Source organism: Leopardus geoffroyi, chromosome B3 (genome assembly GCF_018350155.1).
Source record: "Leopardus geoffroyi isolate Oge1 chromosome B3, O.geoffroyi_Oge1_pat1.0, whole genome shotgun sequence".
Taxonomy (NCBI): Eukaryota; Metazoa; Chordata; class Mammalia; order Carnivora; family Felidae; genus Leopardus; species Leopardus geoffroyi.
In genome coordinates, this window is record NC_059337.1 from 115,822,193 (window position 1) to 115,842,582 (window position 20,390).

The 20,390-nt window shown below is 53.7% G+C and overlaps 1 protein-coding gene across 4 annotated transcripts in view; it reads left to right on the plus strand.

The window, feature by feature from the left end:
* Positions 1–16,178, plus strand: part of SMOC1 (SPARC related modular calcium binding 1) — a 157,109-nt gene extending 140,931 nt beyond the window's left edge. For 2 of the 4 annotated variants that reach the window (XM_045448136.1, XM_045448138.1), the window contains exons 11-12: positions 7,908–8,152; positions 14,062–16,178. In XM_045448136.1, coding sequence (XP_045304092.1) covers positions 7,908–8,152; positions 14,062–14,078 — 262 coding nt within the window. In that variant the 3' untranslated portion in view covers positions 14,079–16,178. The remainder of the gene's footprint in view (positions 1–7,907; positions 8,153–14,061) is intronic. The other 2 variants (XM_045448137.1, XM_045448139.1) reach the window with 1 other exon arrangement.
* The last annotated feature ends 4,212 nt before the right edge of the window (positions 16,179–20,390 follow it).

Genomic DNA, 20,390 nt, shown 5'->3' on the forward strand with positions numbered 1-20,390 from the left:
AACTACCCCAGGAAAAGGGAAAGAACACTGTGGCTCCAAGAAAGGGCACACCCATCGTCCAGTATGGCTGGGCTGGATGGGGTGAGGGGGAGAGGAGAGCAGCGACAGATGAGACAGAAGAGACGGCCAGGGACCAGGAAGCCAGAGGGGAGGCACAGAAGGGGTGTGTGTTGGTGGGGGGGGGCCATCGGGCTCCTACAGCAGTGGAGGAAGTACCCATGTTGGCAGGGACGGGCACCTGTCTCTGAGCTCTGAGGCTCAGTTCCTCCGCATCTGCCTAGAGACAGAGCCGTCATCAGCAAGGCAAGGAGTGCCACCACGGTGGCAGGTCCAGGCTCCAGGCCTGGGAGAGGCCCCGGCGTAGCCGCCTTGCTGGCGATCCGCAGGAGCACAGGGTGTGTGTCTAGCGTAGGGAACCAGGACCGCAAGCTCAGGGGTGCTGCATCCTGCGGCAGGCGAGGGTGGCTGTCCAGAAGACCCAGTTTTAGGTCACGTCCAAGTGAACGCAGAGGTTGCCTCCTGGTTGCCACTCTTGGAAGGTGCTGGTCTGGTGCGCTTCCTCTCAGCAGCCCCATGTGAGCTCTCAGGCTGGTTTCTGGGTTTGCACACCCTGTGGATGACATCAGGCCTCCCCAGGGGGACACAGCACTGAGTCTGAGAAGATGGAGACAGGGTCTGATAGGCTGGGAGATGGGAACAGCTTGGAGGCAGCCGATGGTGCTCAGCGACTGGGCATTTAAAATAGAGAGGACTGTATCCATTTCTCCAAGAAGAGGGGGCAGGGGAGTTTGTGGAAGCATATTCAGTATTTATTGCCTTTGTTACTCATGCTCGGAATATGAAAAACGCCTGTCGTTTCATGCAAAAATTGGGATGAGATATTTATTAGAAGAAAATGGAGAGGCACCTGGGTGGCTCAGTCGGTTAAGCGTCCGATTTCAGCTCAGGTCATCATCTCGTGCTTTGTGAGTTTGAGCCCCGTGTCAGGCTCTGTGCTGACAGCTCAGAGCCTGGAGCCTGCTTCAGATTCTGTGTCTCCCTCCCTCTCTGCCCCTCCCATGCTCACGCTCTGTTTCTCTCTCTCTCAAAAATAAATAAACATTAAAAAAAAAAAAAAAAGAAGAAGAAGAAAATGGAAAAAGTAAACAGGAGGGACATGGGCTTAAAACTTCCAGGTCTGAGTGTTTCCCATCCACAACCACCTGGGGCTGCTGGCTCTGACCAGCCACTTAGGGAGCCTGCCTGGTGCTTTCTCCGCACTCCTGAGAAGACAAGACTTCAAATTTCTCCCACTTGCTTCCTTGGGAGCCCAGCCCAGCTTCCGGGCATGGGCCTTGCCTCGGCCCCAGGCAGACTGAGGGTGCCAGGAAAGTACCAGATCCGGCTGGGTCCTGGGCCAGTGGGTGAGGGGTCCATGGAGGTCAAAGGCACAGGTTGGTCCCCCTGGCCAGGCGGCATCAGGACTGATGCCTTGCCTTCAAATCACAGGTTGCAGGGATCTTTACAGAAAATAAAAACTAAGAAGTTTACAATGTTATTAATACCAGTTTTTAATACCAACGTATCCTTAGGGAAGAGATTTTTCTTTTTCTTTTTAAAAACCCTCTCTTTTAGGTGTAATTTAGAGTGGGGAGAAGATTAAAAAAGGATTCTTTCCTAAACACATTTTTCACGTTAAGCTCATATTATGCCATATTTGGTGTTGATGAGAATTAAAAGTTTGAAATGCATTTGGTAACTGTGTTAACCTGGAGGCTGGACTTGTAATCAAAAGACACACCACATGAACCAAGAAATAGTTTAGAAACCCGGGAGAAGAGCTGGGGGCCAGGGGGTGTGGCAGGAATTGGGGAATGCAGGAAGAAAGAGCAGCATTTACATGAGGAGGCCACGGCCAGGGGTAGCAGGTTCTCCAGCTTTTAAGCTGTAGCTCCCACCTGAACTGGCCCTGCAAGGAGGGTCTCACTGGCCGTGTCCCAGCTGCTGGTCCTTCTCAGTCCCTCAAACAGGCCTTGAAGAACCCTCCAGGTTCCTGCCTGCCCCAGGACCTCCATGCCAGCTGCTGCTGCAGCCTGGAATATGAGGCCCCATCCTCCTGTGATTGGTCCCGACTGTCCATTTAAATGTCAACTTCTTAGCAACCAACCCATCTAAGGGGGCTGCCAGTCACCCTCTGTCGCCACACCTCTTTTTAATTTCTCAGCCAGGCACTTACCCTAGCTGGTATTTTGCTGGCTTGTTTATTTATTGTCTGGCTTCCCCTACTTAATGAAAATTTAAGTTCTATGGAGAAGGAGCATTATTTGTCTTCTTCCCTGCTGTGTTCCTAGAACTCAAAATAATCCTTGGCACATAGGAGAGGTGCAATAAATATTTGCTGAATGAGTAAACAGCTAGAAGCATGGGTAGATAGATGGATAGATCCCTATGTGATACAGAGAGACAAGTCTTGATAAGGCCTCTTGATCCTTATCCCGCACATCAGAGGGTTCACCAACTACTGAAAGACCAAGAGGCCAAATCTAGCCATCAAATTTACCACGGTCCCTCTTTGTCCCTACAGCACCCTGGATGGGCCCAAGAGACTTGGGATCCCATGTGGAGAGACCCTGGCCAGGCACTCTTCTATGATAAAAGAGCAAAGGCACAGGGCAGCTGGAGGCTGGGGAGCACAGCTAGAGTAGGGCTGTTGAAGAGAATTCAGGAATCCAGGCTGGGTTTTGGCCTCTGCTCTGAATTCGGGCAGAATTGGGATCATAGGCACGGAAGACTGAAGTCAGGGAAGGCACATCTGATCCCTCCTACATCCTCTCAGGGTCTGGCAATTAAAGCTGGACATCAGCTGGGGCCAGTGGGAAGAAGGGACAAAGAAGTCCTGTCTCCCCCCCTCCCCACAACCTAACACCTGTCAGGCCTACAGATTCTGGCTTCGCACCAACTCTTACAATTCCATTCTTCCCTGGTATAAGCTCTGGGTCGGGTTCCGGGGACGAAGTCATGGTCGCTGCCTGGAGGGGCTTCCGATCTGATCGAGAGAAGGGGTATAGAATCACAGGATTGCACTATGAGGTCAGTGGGGTAATAGAAGCAGAGAGTCCTGGGGGGCTTCAGGGGCAGGAGGGCACGTGAGGGAAGGCTTTATATATGAGATGATACTTCACCTGAGCGACATCTTCGTGAACAAAGGGGTAATGCCCCAACCTAGATGGACCAGGGCAAAGAGGCCCTCGGCGTAATGAGGCAGGGCCTGTGCAAGGAGTTGTAAGAAGTGTGCCTTAAATCTGGGAGGCAGGCAGAAGGTGGGGCTGTGGATTGGGGCAGAGACCAGATCATGCCAGGCCTTGTGATTCACACCAAGTGCAGGACGATGCCCATGATTAGGTGAGCTTTTTTTTTTTTAATGTTTATTTATTTTTGAGAGAGAGAGAGAGAGAGAGAGAGAACAAGTGGGGGAAGAGCAGAGAGAGAGGGAGACGCAGAATCTGAAGCAGGCTCCAGGCTCTGAGCTGTCAGCACAGAGCCTGACATGGGGCTCGAACTCACAAACGGTGAGGTTATGACCTTAGCCAAAGTCGGACACTTAACCGACTGAGCCACCCAGGTGCCCCATGAACATTTTTGAAGAATCATCCCGAAGGCCATAGGGAAGCTGGATGGGAAGAGAGCAGAATGGGCTGGGAGGATTCCAGCCATCATCAGAGCGATAGGCGAGGGGGAGCCCCACTACAGCTATGGGGGAAGGGATGGTTTTCTGAAGCTTTAGCAGTGAAAGTAATCAGATTTGAAGACTTATTAGTGATCGGACATGGCATGGAGGGAGATGTCTGCTTCCTTTTCTGGGCTTCCAGCCTCATTTGGGGGGCGGGGGGGGGGAGCGGTCCTGCCCAAATCTAAGAATAGGCAAAGTAGAACAGGGTGTCCATAGAAACATCCGTGGTTAGTACATGGGAGGGGCAGCCTGCAAGTATCATTCAAGGATAGCAGTTCTCAATGAAAGTTTGCAGGATGATTGAATTATCCTTATGCTCCTTCCTTCCAGGGCTCTAGGAGGTGAGCTCCTCCTGAGATCAGCCCTCCCATGGCACCCATTAGCATTCATCAGACCCAAAGGAAAAGTTCTGAGATCCCAGCTGGCAGTCTTCTCAAGCAGGGGAGCCCTCTCCTTTTTCCATCTTGCCCCAGAGAACGTGAACTTTCCGGGGAGGTGGGATGGGCTGCGTGAGCCTTCTGGCCCCTCATGCAGTCCCCCACGGAGAGACCATCTGTACTGTGGCTTCCTCCTTCCTGCCTAGCGTGGTTACTTGTTGATGGCCTTGTAAGGCAAAGTGTGGAATATGGCTGACTCGGCGTTTCCCAGCCCCACCCCCCTGCACAGCTGGCAGGGCTCGGACCCCACTCCAGATGGGGCTCCGTTGGTCTGCTTGGCTTGGCCAGTGCTTCCAGGCCGTCCCGCCTCACCTTCTTTAAAACTGCTTGGGACAGCAGAACAAGGCCCAAGATCCTGGCCAAAGCAAGTTTTCTTGTGGCAAATGGGCTGGCTCTCCAGCTGTGCATTGCAGCCAAGGCCTGGCAGAGTGAGGATGCAGAAGCAAAACTGAATGCGGGAGAAGGGCAGCACCTGTCACCTCTGAATTTGGGAGAACAGTCAGTGTGGCCAGGGAGGCACCCAGCTCTAGTGTGTTTCGTCATCCCTGGAGGTCAAAGTCAACAGGACAGCCACCAAAATAGCCCAGAGACAGAACGGACACCGGTCTTTGGATTTGTTTTTCCAAAATCTAGAATTCGGTATCATTTGGGTGTGACCTGCCACACCATCTCCAAGGGGGGGGGCGGGGTATGGCTTTGAGGGCAGGGGTAAGTTTTGGGGAGTCTCACTGTGATGGAAAGGGCTCTAATAAAACTGCTTGAGAGATTCCTGGAAATAATGCGGGAGGCCCTTTGGCCCCGCCCATCAGGCACTCCCCTGGGAAAATCTCAGCTTCTCCTGAGCCAACCGAGGCCTCTTGGCTCTTTTGCACATGCGTGCCTGCTGCTGGTGTGACTAAACCCAGACTCCTGACACAGCTCAATCCTGACTCGATCTTGTATGAAGTATGGCAGAGACTTAAGATTGTTGCAAACTCAGAACCTGATTTTCAGAGTTTTAAGCTGAATGCCTTCTGTATTTTTTTATTATGTTTTGTTGGAAACATGGAAACTGTCCCTAAACCCCTCTAGCTACCGTCCGTTTTCTCACCCCATCTTCTTCCAGAAGGCTCATGGTTAAACAGTGTTCTGGGGCCAGGGCTGGAGATCCTTCCCTGTAGATCAAGCGTTCTTTACCTGAGTCCATGAGCTTGGATGAGGTTTAGGGAGTCCATTCAACCCTGGAAGTCAGCACAGTGCTATGTTGCATGTGCGCTTTTCCAGAGAAGACTATAGCTTTGTTTAGGTTCTCAGAAGGGTCCGTGAGCCCTCAAGGCTAAGAAATTCTTGCTTTAGATGTACTTAGAGCTTGGCCTGCGCTAAGTATTGGGTTCCAAAGTAGGCCCCTAGTGCTGCCAGCGTCACAGGTAGAGCTGGGCTCTGTTGTCAGGAGTGGAGGTGGGACGGTGGGTTTCTGGAAGTCAAAGGAGTTCAGAAGCAGGGAGCCCTACGTGGAGGGCAGAGGAAGGGGGAGGAAGGGGGAAGAGGCAGGACCCGGACAGGCTGAGGGTGCGGCGGAGCGAGAAGCACCACTCGGAGGGGCCTCAGAAGACTTCTCGGAGTATCCTCGGAGACTCCTCGGAGTCTCCAGGGCCAGGCCAGGCCAGTGGTCATGGCTGTGAGACGCTGCTGGGAGTGAGGAGGGCAGGACCAAGCGGACAAAAGGAGACAGGGGAGGGAGGGAGAGTCAGAAGAAAAGGAAGGAAAAGGGAGCAAAGCCAAGTGATGGTCTCTGTGCATGGGAAGAAACTCCCAGAGGTTGTAAAGTCGGCAGAAGACCAGCCCGAAGGACGGTGCGGGAGCTCCATCGGTGGAGCTGCTGAGAACCGGACAGGCTGGAGCCCCAGCAACACGTGTCGGAGGCAGTGGGCCTCTCCTGGCGGGGCGGCTGGGCGGGATGACCTCATCCCTTCCCAGCTCAGCGACTGAGGCTTTATTATTCCAGCCTCTAGGTAGACATGACGCTATGCTGAGCCTAAAGGTTAGAGAAAGATCTGCCTTTGCCGCCATGGGGCTCTTATGGCCTCTGGCAGGAGGGTTCCAAAGGGAGAGTCCCCAGTGGGAATAGCTGGAGTACCTCCCTTGGGGCTCTTCCTGGCTGTCCTCTGCAGCCCACGCCCTCCCTCGCATTCAGGGAAACACAGGTAGGCACAGTGCTCAGAGAAGGAGCTGACCACCCTCCCTCCTGTGCCACAAGCATCTTGATAGAGAATTTTCTGCTGCTCACCTGGTATACCCTGCCGGCTTGAGAGTGAATGTTACGGGTGAAATAGAGGGAGCTCTGACACGCCAAAATACCACGTACTGGCAGAAACAAAAATCTGAGCTCTACGACAAATAACCCCATTCCTGTTTGAAGGACCCTCTGAGCCTGCTTTCCATGACAGACCAGGCAGATTCCCAAAGAACCAGGGGCTGATGGTCCCTCACACCTTGCCCAGGTACTCCCTGCATTAAACCTGTCCAGAAGACATCCTGCTGGCAGATCCACCAACTGTACTGCCTTGGAATCAGCCCAGGGTGCCCGGGGGGGGGGGGGCTGCCCAAGACTGCAATCCACTTAATTAGGAATGGGCATTTAGCAGGGATGCTTGGCTTTTTTTTTTGGTAATGAAACTTCTTTTTCCCTAAACATCGAGGGCACTTGGGGATGGGAAAGGGAAAGAGTTTGCTGGCTCGTTCATAGCGGTGGCGTCAGAGATGGTCCCCTCCCTTCTGGAAAACTTGGCAAACCCCAGAGAAGAACCCCAAGGTGTTGGCAAGTGCCGTGGATATTTTTCTTGCAAGATATAGTTTCTTCTTGCCAGATGCAGTACTGTGCATACGTGGGCTGTGTTAGACGTGGTCACTGCTGTGCACCTTGACACGAGGAAGCCTTCTTGGTTGCTATAGTCTGGTACTTTTAAGCACAATTCCCCGGGGTTCTAGCATACATGTGGTTTCCTAGGTCCATCCCAGACCTCCAGACTTAAAACCTCTCCATGGAGAGACCCACCCCTAGTAGGTCTGGGACTCGCCAGTTTTAGACTTGCTCTGTTTGTGTCCATCACAATTGTCTTCTTCTCTCGATTCCTATGGCACTTGTTGCCCGACAGTGACGGGCCCTGGGAACTTCACACTGAATTGTCACTGGCTGATCTCAACGTATTTGGCTCAGTCTTACCAAGACATTGAGCAGTTTGAGGCTGGGGGCAATGCCTCCCGGGACCTGGCCTGGTGTTGGACGTGTGTGCGTGCTCAGATCGCCCTTTCCCATAGTCACGTTCATTGAGTGAGCGTACACGTTCACGTGTGAACCGCAGCTTGTCTGGCGATGAACCCTAGGCCAGGAGGACAACGTGGATCCCAGCTGTGGTTTACTCAGGTGAATGAAATCCATTCAATATATCTTGAGCCCCCATCTTATGCAAGAACGTTCCTGCCTGTGGTAGAGGGTGAGGCAGGTTCACGTAAGAAGGGTGACCCACTCGGGGACCCCTGAGAAATAAATTATCCGGTCTCAAGAGTCTAGCTGGAGAGGCTGGCTTGATTCTGCTGCAGGCTGAGTGGGGCTGGGAGGTCTTTGGCTTGAAAGAGCCTTCGCTACCTGACTGCTGGCAGCTCAGCACGACCACCCTGGCATTGCCCATGTGGGAGAGACGTGCAGTGGGGCCATTGGTTCCTGCAGGATCCTGAGTGGTGCTGTCTGGGGTGGGGGTGGGGGGTGTCTGCCTGTGGCCCAGGTTTTCAGAACCAGATCCCAGCCACACGCTGGAGGAGCGAGTGGTGCACTGGTACTTCAGCCAGTTGGACAGCAACAGCAGCAATGACATTAACAAGCGGGAGATGAAGCCCTTCAAGCGTTACGTGAAGAAGAAAGCCAAGCCCAAGAAGTGTGCCCGGCGTTTCACTGACTACTGTGACCTGAACAAGGACAAGGTCATCTCACTGCCTGAGCTGAAGGGCTGCCTGGGTGTTAGCAAAGAAGGTGAGTGCTCACTCGGGTGTTCCTGGCCTTCCAGTACATGCCCCACCCAGGCACAGGGACCACGGGCTCCTCTGATAGACGAGATCCCAGGTACTCATTTATTCAACTGCTTATGAAGAGTGTGTTATGCTTTATGCTGGATGCCTGGCACAGTTGACAGATAAGGTCCCTGTCCTTCCACAGCCTACCGAGGACATAGATCTTAAAGTGTTTATGTGCATTGTGGTAAGTGCTAGGAGAGGGTATTAGGAGAGGCCAGGCTGCAGTGACAAGCAGACCCACACATGTAGTGGCCCAACACAGGAGAAATTTGTTCACCTTGCCCTTGTAATAGTTCAGCATGATTCCAGGTCATGGTGCGTGTGTGTGTGTGTGTGTGTGTGTGTGCGTGCCTGTGCGTGCAAGGGGAGGAACAGGAATGGAGACTGTACTGTGCAGTCACTCTGAGATCTATCTTGGCTAAGAATGACTCTTCCTTTATTAGGTGGCTTCCAAGGTCACCATGGCGGTTGTTTCCATTCTCAGTAAACCAGATGGAGTAAAGCATGGAACAGTGCTCATGGGGGGGTGGGGGGGTTATGCTCCAGTCCAGAAAGTGACACACGTTACCTCTCATACCTCGTAGTGGCTGGAACTGCCACCAGACCACACCCAATAGTAAGGAAGTCTGGGAGCGCCCCGGAAGAGGAGGAGAACGTGGATTAGGTTTTCTGGTGGAAACCTAATCATCTCTGTCATAATAGGACAAGTGCAGAGTGTTGTAGGAACATATGTAGGGGCACTTAAATTAGCTCAGGGGCAGACAGCCTCGGAAAACTTTGTGAAGGAAGCGATGTCTAAGCCAGCCGTGGGCCACAGGCTCAATCTAGTCGCTGGCCTATTTTTGCATGGCTTGTGAGCTAAGGATGGTTTTTATATTTCTCAAGGGACGTCATTTTCAAAAAAGAAGAATAAAGGATAGATTGTACACGGCCTGCAGAGCCTAAAGTATCTACTACCTGGTTCTTTACAGATGAGTTTGCCAGCCCCTGATCTAAACCGATACCTGCGGAATGGGTAGGAGATGGCCGAGGCAAGGGGTCAGCAGAGGGAGAAGTGTTCTAAGCTACAGCCTGGAGTGAAGATGTAGCGGTGAGGAACGGTTCTAGAGGAACTGAAAGATGTTAGTGGGACGGAAATGCGTACTTAAAGGTGGCAGGAGCTGGGGGGTGACAGGAGGTAAGGGGAGAGTCTCAACTTCATAACGGCAGCAGAGAACCATGGAAGGGGTTCAGTCCAAGAAATGATAGGATTGGTTTTTGCTTCAAAAATGCATTCTGAAAAAAATAAATAAATAAATAAATAAAAGAAAAAAAGAAAAAAAATAAATTAAAAAAAAAATAAAATTAAATTAAAAAAAATGCATTCTGGCTGCAGTGTGGGAAAAAAAGCACACGAGCGAGGCAAGGTCCCCCCAGGAGGCTGTGGCAGGAGGCGACAGAGGCTTGAGTTAACGAAAGCACAGTGGGAGTGAAGGGAAGTGAGTGGTTTTGAGAAACATAGAGCCGCAGTTCTGGTGACCGAGTGGATATAGGGATGGAAGTTGCTTTGGGCAACTGGAGGGCGGGTCTGTTCACCGAGTTGGGCAACATGGAAGGACGAACAGAGCAGGCATAGGGGGATGGAGAAGACAACCGGTATGGATTGAACGTGTCAAGTTGGATGCATCTCAAGGACCAGTGGTTCTCTAAGTGCAGGCGAAGGGTCGGGGCTGAAGATGCCAACCTGGGTGACACTGATTTGCTTGAAATGGAAGCTTTGAAAAAAGCTGAGATTGCCCGGGGAGAAAACTTAAGGGCTTTTTCTGGCTCATAACCCTTGGTGAACCCAAAGGATAGCACAGGAAGTGGATGAATTACAGCCAAGTACCCTGTCTCGGGGCCTGCCCCCTCCGTAGCTGGTTCTGGCCCTCACTCTGGGGTGTGTGACCCTGGGTGAGTGAGCTCATGGCTCTGGGCACTCCTGTCTGATTGAGGACGCCTCTCTGTGTTCCCATAGAACTCTGGGTCCCCAGGACACAGTGCAATGTCCTGGCTCAAACCCCGCCTCTGCCACAGACTGGCTCCTTCACCAAATACAAATTACTCCACCACTCTGGAGTTTAGTTTCTTCATCTGTAAAATGGGAACAACCATGGTATTTACCTCAAAGGACTGTTGTGCTGACTCAGTGGGACAGTGAGTGAAAACACTTATCACGGTGCCCGAGACAATGAAGGAACTGAATCGAAGTTCCACATTACTATTCTTCTTCAGATTATTGCCTCGGTCAGCAGCACTTCTCACACTGTGTTGCAGCTGACTTTTCTGATTCCCCCGTGGAGCCCTGGGTTGAGTCACCTCGGTTCTACCCCCAGCACGGTGCACGGTGCCATCAGATCCTTGTCAGACGAGTGAATGAATGAACGAGGGGCTTGCCCCCTGTGGTGACATCACGCTTTGACACCCGTGGGGTTTGTGCCCATTTTTCGGAGCATAGGCAGAGGACCAGTCTTGGAAAGAGACCACCCAGCATTAGCGTAGACCCGAGGCCCACCTAGGGGCATGTAAGGATCGAGGAGGGATGGACCCACAGGGATCTCTAATGACTCTGCCCTCAGTCCCCTCTGGTCTACCCAGCACACAGATGCCAAGGGGAGGCCGAGTGTGGTGACCTCTTGGCCACAGAGCGAAGAGGGGCTTCCTAGCCCTTCTCTGAAGCCTTGCCAGGCCCCAGGTGTCTGCCATCCCCGGCCGATACATGGGACCTGAGGGAAGCACCCAGGAAAACTGTCACCTGGATTGTGGTATTTAGGGAGCACTGCTCTTCCTCAAGCCGGACTCAGCTGAGAACAGGCTTTAGTTTCAAGTTAGCTTCACAGCTGTGCCCAGGGAGGCCCCTAGAGTGCAGCTGCCATCCTTCCTCACCCAACACCTTCGACCCTCCCCCTGAGCTCCTCACCCCGGAAGTGGGACAGAGAGGCCCGAGAGCTCTGCGGCCGCCGCTGACCCCTGAATGCACTGCCTGGTTGAAAGTATGGCTGGGGTGCCTGTGTCCGCGTGCGTGTTTCTGTGTGTGTCATGCATAGGCATGTCCGTGAGTGTCCCTGCGAGCATGTCTGTGTGTGTGTGTGTGTGTGTGTGTGTGTGTACGTATATAAGCAGGTCACTGTGTGTGTGCGTCCTCAACCCATTTTGCAGTCGAGGAGTCTAGACGAGCCTAGAGAGGAATAGCACTTTGCTCGAGGTCAGAGGGCCCACGTGAGGTGGCATCATTGTTGGCATTTGGACCCAGCCTCAGGATTCCCAGGCCGGAATGCTGTCCCCTCCATGAGAAGGACCCCAGAGAAGGTGGTCCCTTGTGTGAGCAGGCCAGTTTTACTTGCCTGAGGAAGGCCAAGGGAGACAAGATCAGCGGTGAGTCTGGGAAAGTGGGGGAGCAGGCCCAGCTGGGGGTGACATGAGCAGGAGTAGAGGCTGCTGGGCCCGGGGCACCGCCTTCAAACTCGGGGCGGGGAGACCCATAGCTTCCAAGCAGGCAGTGCCTGCAGGAGAAGGGAGCATTAGTGAGAGGCATCAGGGAGGTGGGGGCGGGAGCTGGGGGTGAGAGCAGAGGCTCTGAGGGCAGCCTGACCTAGCTTTTAATCCCAGCCCTGCTGCTTGCTAGCTCTGGAACCTCTGATCCTCAGTTTCCTCGTCTGCAAAATGGAGATGATAGCATCTACCTCCTAGATCGGGTGTGAAGGTTTAACAAGATGGTGCACGTGAGGAACTTAGCCCAGTGACCTGGTTCGTAGTGAATGTGCAAAAGAAATTGCACGTTGCACGTAGTGGAGGAACACACCCAGGGGCTGAAGGCAGCATCCCTGGGTCGCTCTGCTCTGGAGAGCCCCAGAAAAGTCTCTTGGGCCGAAGGTATGTGGGGAATGAGCCCCTGCATTGGTCATCTGGTGTCATGCGGTGCCCTCTGGTGGGCTGAGAGAGGCTTGCAGGCTAGGTGGGGGGCTCCCGGGGGCTGGGGGAGTGCACGAAGTTTAGGGATGAGTGTGGCTTTGGGTCCGAGGGTCCGCATTTCCTCAGTTTGTAAAACATCTTCATCAGGATTATCGTCCCCGCCCTGCGTCAGTACAGGCAGCGTGGAAACTAGTTTCTCCATTGGTGAAAAAAAATCCCAGCCCTCCCTTGGAATTGCCCAAGGATGCCGCCTGCCCTGGGTTCAGGCTTTTTCTGTCCCCTGCCCTCCTCGGTGGTTCAAAGCACGGTCCTGGGAGAAGGTAGCCAGGTCCGAGTTTGCTTCACCACGTAAAAGCTGTGTCGTCTCCGAGCCACAGCTCCGCCGTCATACGATGGAGACAACGTGGTCATTTTATAACAATCGTATAAAATTGCCCCGAGGAGTAAGCCATGTGATGTAGGCAAAGCATTAGTGCCGGGAGCCTCCACAAGCCAGGCCTGGACACCAGGGGCCCTGCACTTCTCGGCTTGGCAGGCGGCACGATTAGAGGGCCCTCCTTCTCTGTGGGAATCTTTCTGCTCACCGCTGAGAGAGGCCGCTGCTGGGCCAAGTGGATGAGCGATGGGATTCAGAGACAGGCCGGATCCCGTCACTGCCCACCTGCCTGCCCTGGGCCCGCCACTCCCTCTCCAGGCTGGTTTCCTCACCTGTCAAATCAGACATACCAGCATCTACCCACCCCACCCTGGGTTGTGTCCCTTTCTCAGGGCTTAGGAATGTTAGCAAAACCGGGGGCAGGAGCATTGAGCTGTGGGTTCGCGTGACCGGCTGGGTGGGTGCGGGGCCCCTCAGCACCTCATGCTCTTCAAAGCCCTTTCTCCATGAATTCAGTCAGCCCTCTAGGCGATCCTGTCAGAGGCAGAGCAGAGGCAGCACAGCCGTGGCCCCGATTCCCAGTCTGTAGACTGACCCAGTGGCGTTGAGGTACATGCACAAAGTCACGCGGCCTCCAGGGGTCACGCAGAGCTGGCCCAGTTCTTGGTGCATCCGCCTCTCAGCTCCCACTCCTCCTCGAGGAGACCTGGGCCCTGCAGAAGCCTCCAAGATCCATAAGCCCCCAATGGGGCAGAGTGGGCGTTAGCAGGGGGAGGCTTGGGCCTTGGCTAAGTCCCTCAGTTGCTGCAAGCCTCAGTTTCTAGATGATGAGGCTGGACCACATGGTTACGGCCAAGATTCTCTCCACCCTCATGTTCTGTGACCTGGAGAACCAGGACCCAAGAAGCTTATGCCGATGTCCCTCAGCACCAAAGCCCTCTTAGCTAATAGTTGAGGGGATTTCAGAGAGATACCCCAATGAGGGCCTGGCCTTTTGGAAAAGCAACTCTGTTTAAAGGTGCTGGCCAGCAGTGGGTTCACCCGGGCAGAAGAGGGCCACCAATACCCCCAGAGCAGGAGGCACCGCCACACAACCTCTGGCTCTTTCTCGAGTCCGTTCCTCATTCAGGGGGTTGCAGGAGACAGGCATCCGGGTAGAAAGGAAGCTCCACCAGTTCTCGGGGCCAAGGCCACTTGAGTGTCGTATGTTCCTGTTTGTTGCAGGTGGTAGTGTTGGCAGCTTCCCCCAGGAAAAATGAGCAGGTCCAAACCGATTCAGGAAGTTGTCTTCTTTTTGGGGTCCCCGCCACGGGCCCCCTAAATGTAGTACGGCAGGAGTGGAGGAATCGGCCAAGTAACTTTGGCTCCCATTTTCTTTCTTCTTCTTTTTTTTTTTTTTTTTTTGTGCCGAGAACGAAGAGAAGGATTGGTTAGCACTACCAGGGTCCTGCTGTCCCCACCTGTAAGCCCACCGCTGCCACTCCCAGGTTGGGAGTAGTTGATGCGTGTCGTTGGGTTCCTCGGAAACCTACCTCTAACTCCTTGCTTATTCCCCTTCCCAGTAGGACGCCTCGTCTAAGGAGTGGAAAACCAGTGGGCAGGTGGAGAGACCAGGGAGGCAGGACGGACCATCCAGACCATCCGACACATCTAACCTTCACCGATTCCGCGACGCCCCCCTCCCCCTTCCCCGCCCGCCCCGGCCCAGCCACATCCCATGTAACATAAGTGGTGCCCACCATGTTTGCACTTTTGATAACTCCCATTTGCGTGTTTTCTTTTTGGTTTCATTTTTAAATACCAATATCTAATACCACAGTGGGAAAAGGAAAGGGAAAAAGACTGTTTATTCTCTCTCTTATTGTACGTTTTTGGATCTGCTACTGACAACTTTGAGGGGTTTTTTTTTTGGGTGGGGGGGGGGGAAGGTGTTTGCTGGGACTGAGAAGAAAGAGATTTATATACTGTACATAAATATATATGTAAATTGTATAGTTCTTTTGTACAGGTGTTGGCATTGCTGTTTGTTTATTCCACCCCCTTCCCTGCTCTTGCTGTGGGGCTCTGGACACACGGCCCGGCTTTCTAGAACCCAGAACTGCATCCCCAGCCATGCCGGAGACCGACCCCTGTGTGCATGTAGATGGGAGCCTTGTGATCGTATTGTAGACTCCATGGGGTCTTTTCTGGTGGGAAGAGGGCACTGCCCCTTGATTTGGCTGTCAGATCTGGCAAGTCACTGGGAGGCTGGCCTTCTCAAGGGAGGTTGGGCTGGGGGGCAGGTGGGAGTTGCCCCTGGAGGGCAGGCAGTAGCCAGCACTGGCGTCAATTCCCCCCTGCTCACATGTTCCTGCTCTCCAGACCGTTGGGTGGCCCAGAATCCATCTGTGGGCACACCAGTATCCTCATGACCCACCGAGCAAATGACCCTCAGACCATTTGCATGAAGCCACTTGAAACATTTTCATCCACGTTCAGCATCTACTCTGTAAAGCAGGAGAGGGGAGGCAAAGAAGAAAAAGACACACAGTGGGGCCTTCTATTTAGTCGATTTTTGACAATTTTAAGCAGTGAAGGGAAGAGGACAGAAGGCCCACACTGATGAGTGCAGTGCCAGCCTCCTGCAAATGCACGAGCGAGGCTTCCCAAGACAGACTCTCAGCAGCGAGGTCAGACTGGGGCTTCCCATCCATTCTCTATCCCCCCTGCCATCCTGTCCTCAGTGGTTACCACAAGCTGTGGGGGGGTGCCCAGAGAGCCACCTTGTTGGTAAACCCAATGGTTTATTTGGTTTTTAACCCAATACTGAAGTTCTTCCTGTTTCTCAAGCTCTTCTAAGGGCTCCCAGGCTCAAGGCCAATTCCAGAGTAAAACTAATCTCAGGCCTCCTGCCTCTGCCTCTTGTAGAAGTGCAGGGATAATAGCCCAGCTAGGAGGAAATGAGGCCTAGCTTTCTGCAGATATTTTACTGGGATTCCATTGTGGGCTGTCCAGCCTTCCTCTGGCCTGGTGGCTGCACCCATCCAGACAGCTGTCAGAGGGCAACAAGTGACATTTAGCCTCTCTTCCCATGAGCGGCCATGGTGGCCTCGAAGGAAGGCAGGTAGCCCAAGACTGATGCCCCTGTTGGATTGCCCCTCTCATATCCCAGCCAGCATTCCCGTAAGTGTGCCCACCTCGGGGGACTGTGTACCCCATTTTGGGTCTGGAAGGCATTGGCATCGTAAGCACTGGCCCACTCAAGGCCGTGCTCAGGGAGGGCCCGGAGCGGGGAGTGCACCTTCTCAAGACATGCTCTGGTGGGGCCTCGGGCTAGAGAAGGTTCTTGCTATCATGGAGAAAATCCTAGAAGGTATCTCAGGGGTGACTGGAGGCCCCATCCCAACATGGTAGGGAGGAAAGGAAACCCCGCCATCCCCCTTGGCCTGGACCAGATGACTTGGTGTGCTGGAGCTAGATCGACCTTCCTCAATGCCCCGGCCCCTTTCCCGGGCCCGGAGGAAGCATGAAAACACAGAGGGGGTGCCTCCCTGTGGAAATTCAGAACCCACCCACCCAACCCTGCCATCTTCTCTCTCACACACGTGTAGGCTGTGTTGTGTGGCTTTCGTTTGTGAGGAGGGAAGGAGACTATTTGTAGCTGGTTTTATAAAAAAATAAAAATGGGTAAACCTTGGTAGCCGTTGCCGCTTTCTTTGGGGGGCTTACTCTGACGGGAAGATTGCTTTCTCTTAAAAGTTTGGTGTTTTCCCTGGTCCAGATGCCCTCACCCTGATCCTAGGAAGTCCGAGTTGTCAGACTAGAAGGGAACCCTCGAGTGGCTACGAGGTGCCCGCACGCTTTGCCGTGAGGACGTTGACCGGTCCCTTTGGCCCTCGCCTACCATGTTTGTGATCTCTGTGGTTCTCCCTCTTACCTTCTCAGACAGCTGCCCCCACAAACCCTCACTGGAACATAGTGAACGTTGCTGGCAGTGCTTCGGGGACAGGGCTCGGGGGGGGGGGGGAACCTGCCCTGTGGCTTCAGGCTGGTGGAGGTGGGCACCTCGCCATAATCCCCATCTTAAGACCCCAGGTGGGAAGCAGCTGTGGACAGGGTGCAGCCCCCCCAAAGGGGTGCATGCTGTCTCTGCCCCAATTTGATGGGGGTACATATTCAGGCAGAGGCTGCTAGTCTGGTTCACATTGCTGGAGGGCTTCAGGGTGGGGACTGGCCGCCAAGGTGAGGCTTTAGATTTTCTCCGATGTTACTGGTATCTCTTTCTTTCGCCCCCTCTCCCCGTGCACCGCTGTGCCTGGAAATGGTTTCCCCACCACCCTCTGAGAAACTCCCCAAAGTTTCTTTTGCCACACCCCATCCCTTTGTCCTTTGTAGGCGAACAGGATAATTCCTCTCGAAAATTCTCCCCTAACCCTCTCTGCAGCTAAGTGTTCCTGGGAAAGGGTCTAAGCCCTTCAATGTTGTCACACAGGTTTAGTGCTGACACTGTGTCTCCAGGCTCGCTCCAGGCTCCAGAGCTCCCTGTGTCTACAGGCCCTGCTATACCTAATGCCACAGCCCAGTGACATGTGTGTCTTTCTCCCCATTTCACAGGATTCAGACTCAGGAGTCCAGTGACTTACTGGTGGCACCCACCCTCAGATTTTTCTGCCCACTGCCGTCTCCCTTCCTCGAGGAGCTAGAATAGCCACCTCTCTCCCCTCCCGTCCAGCTCAGACCCCAGGTGCTTGCATTCAGCTGCGAGTGCAGTTTTTCTCTGAGCAGTTAAAAACAACTTTTTAAAAAATTTTTTAAATGTTTATTTAATTTTGAGGGGGAGAGAGAGAGAGAGAGAGAGTGAGCAGGGGAGGGGCAGAGAGAGAGAGGGAGACACAGAATCTGAAGCAGGCTCCAGGCTCTGAGCTGTCAGCACAGAGCCTGATGCGGGGCTCAAACTCACGAGCTGCAAGATCATGACCTGAGCCGAAGTTGAACACGCAACCGACGAAGCCACCCAGGCGCCCCTCTCTGAGCAGTTTAGAGTCACGTTAAAAGCCTACTGGTTTGCAGAGGCCTATCATATGCTTCAGGGATCGGGGGGAGAGAAAGAAGGGGGACATTGGGCCACGCAGGACATCAGTGGGAGACTTGGGGCAGACCTAGCCTCCAGCAGAGATGCCCAGCGTGGCGTGGGAGAGGACGGGCCCGAGCTCTCAGCTGACTGTAGGACCAGCCTGCAGCCCCATTCGGCCGTCCTCTGTTCTCTCCGAGGACAGGAGGGCCATCACCAGTAGCAGTCAAGGAAAAGACGGACCCATCCTGTTTCTTCCTTCACCAAGAGGCTCCTGAGCCATGCCTAGCCTCTACAGGGAGGGAAGGGTTGAGGACATCTTCAGTCGGGATGTGGGCCTGTGCTCGCATCAGAGGAGGGGCCTCCGGATGGGTACCCACCCTTGGTTCTCTGGGGGTCCAGGGGGGGATGGGAAGCTGGCAGCACCCACCGCCTTATACAAAAAAACCCAGAAAGAGCCAGACTGATCATCTGGCCTTTTACTCCCAAGTTCCCGAATGACCCACATAAAGCCACCAGTGGGGTTGAAGACCTTTGGGGCACTCCCATCGTCTGCCCTGTGGCACTTGCCTCGTTTTCCATTGTTCAGGCAGGGACGTGAAACTTGACCTTTTTCGCGCAGTGCCACCAAATCAAGCCCTCACCCTTACGGCCTGGGTCACTGGTCCCCTTTGTGTGACTTCCATGAATTGATACAGAGAAGGGTCATGACCTTGGTTATACGCCTGCCACTAAGTATGTCTGTGCTTGCTGGTAAGTGCCCAGAGTAGAATTAGAAACATTTAGTGAACAACCTGGTGAGTTTCACAGTGTAGATTATCTTTGTGTTTTCTTTTCTATGTTAATTAAACATTTGCAATTCCTACATTATCCAAGAAGAAAAGGACTTTTTTTTTTTTTAATTTTAGAGAGCGAGTGTGGGAGTGAGGGAGATGGACAGAGGGAGAGAGAGAGAGAGAGGGAGGGAGAGAGAGAGAGAGAGAGAGAGAGAATCACAAGCAGGCCCCTTGCTCAGCTGGGAGCCCAACGTGAGGCTCGATCCCACGGCCCTGGGATCATGACCTGAGCTGAAATCAAGAGTCAGATGCTCAACTGACTGAGCCACCCAGGCTCATTTTATGCATTTTGTGTCCACTGCTCTGATAGATCACATTTATGGTTTAGTACAAATGTGCCTTCCCTTCTGGGAACCTCCTGGTTACTTCGCTTCTTTATAAGCCCAGTTCTGCCCATTACAAACTTCAATCTCCGGCTTGATCTAGATCCTTCTCCCCCCGCCCCCGCCCTGGCACATTCTTGAGCGGGCACCCTGACTTCTGGGAGGAGATCGGGGGCTATGCTCAGGCTCTGAGACAACCCCTCCTCTGCCTTCTCATGACTCCGCTCTTCCAAGTGATGGGGCCGTGGAGGGAGCAGAAACCATGACAACAGTCACGTTCCCCTCTGTTCACTGTGGAGGCCTCACAGATTAGCACGGACGGCCGTGTGGTAGGTGCCCCAATGCTGGCTCTCGTAGGGGGCCCAAGGCAGCTCCTAGAGTGGGGCCTCCCCACCACATAGGGCCTTTCTGTAGGAAATTCAGCCCAGACTTGACCTCTCCTGTACTTCCCCACACCCACTTCGTTCTAAGGAGCCTGCCTTTGGTTTTGTATCTGCGATATGGCTCGTGCCTGGCTCCCTTCTGGGGTGTCCATTCACCCTTGAGAAACGCACATATCATTGTGCGGGTGCGGGGGGATCCTCAGTGCCTCCCGTCTTGGCTCTGCCTCTCTCCCACCTACCCCCTGCGTCTCTCCCACCTCTCCCCTGCCTCCCTCCCACCTCCCCCCTGCCTGGCTGCAGCAGGTTGGGGAGGCTGGTCAGCAAGTCTGCTGCATCACAGACGTCCAGTTGCAAAATGAGGTGTCAGTGGCCTAAATCTCTGGAAGCAGTTCTCTCTGAGTCTCCCAGCTTCTTCGGCTTCACGGAGAGGAGAAGAAGCAATGTAGTGATTCCTGGCCCGCTCCCTCCTCACTCTTCCCCAACCTTCTTGTATGGATTGGAGTGGGGAATGGTGGCCAAGTGCAGAGCTATTTCAAGTGTTATGCTCCCTTTGGGGAGGGTGTCAGGCCCCAGCTGTCGCTCTTTAGGGTATGGGATACTTAGCATCATTTTTCCTAGTTTGGACCCTAATCAGTAATTCTGGGGAAATAGAGATGTCCCTCGTCAAAGTCCTGTTATTGTGGGTTGAGGGAAAAATGCAAGAGAAGATCCCAGAGAGAATCCCCCAGTAGCTCCAACCCCAGGACCAGGGACCTCCGGGCTCCCATCATCAGTGACCGCTAGTGGGCCTGCTGTCCCAGACAGTCCTTTAGGGCGTCTACCCCGAGGCCAGCTAGGACCCCTGGGGACCCACTCATCTTCACTCCTCACACTGCCCTCTGGGCTGTGTAAAAACATGGCCAACATTCCCACAAGTGACCCCCTGCGATGCTGACACAGTGGAAGCAGTTGGATCTCTTTAAGGGGAGTCCTTTTAGAGATGTGACCTGTAACTGCAAGAGGGAGCCCCAGTCTTTTCAGTTTTTCCAGGCTCCCCGCTGCCCAGTGTTCAGCAATTCTTTCCTTTAGGCGGACCTCCTCCCTGTTAGAGACAGGAACTCTGCTTTCTGGAGACCCAGGTAGAGCAATGCTGGGCTGAGTGGACTCCAGGATGGTTGAGCTGACCTCCCTGAACACAAGTCCCTTCAAAACCTTCAACTGGGCGTGGGACGGGCCCGGTGGGGACCAGGATGCCGCACAGCCAGAGAGCAGAGCAGGACTACAGGCTGGCTGCAGGAGGGCGGGAAAGCTTTGCAGCAT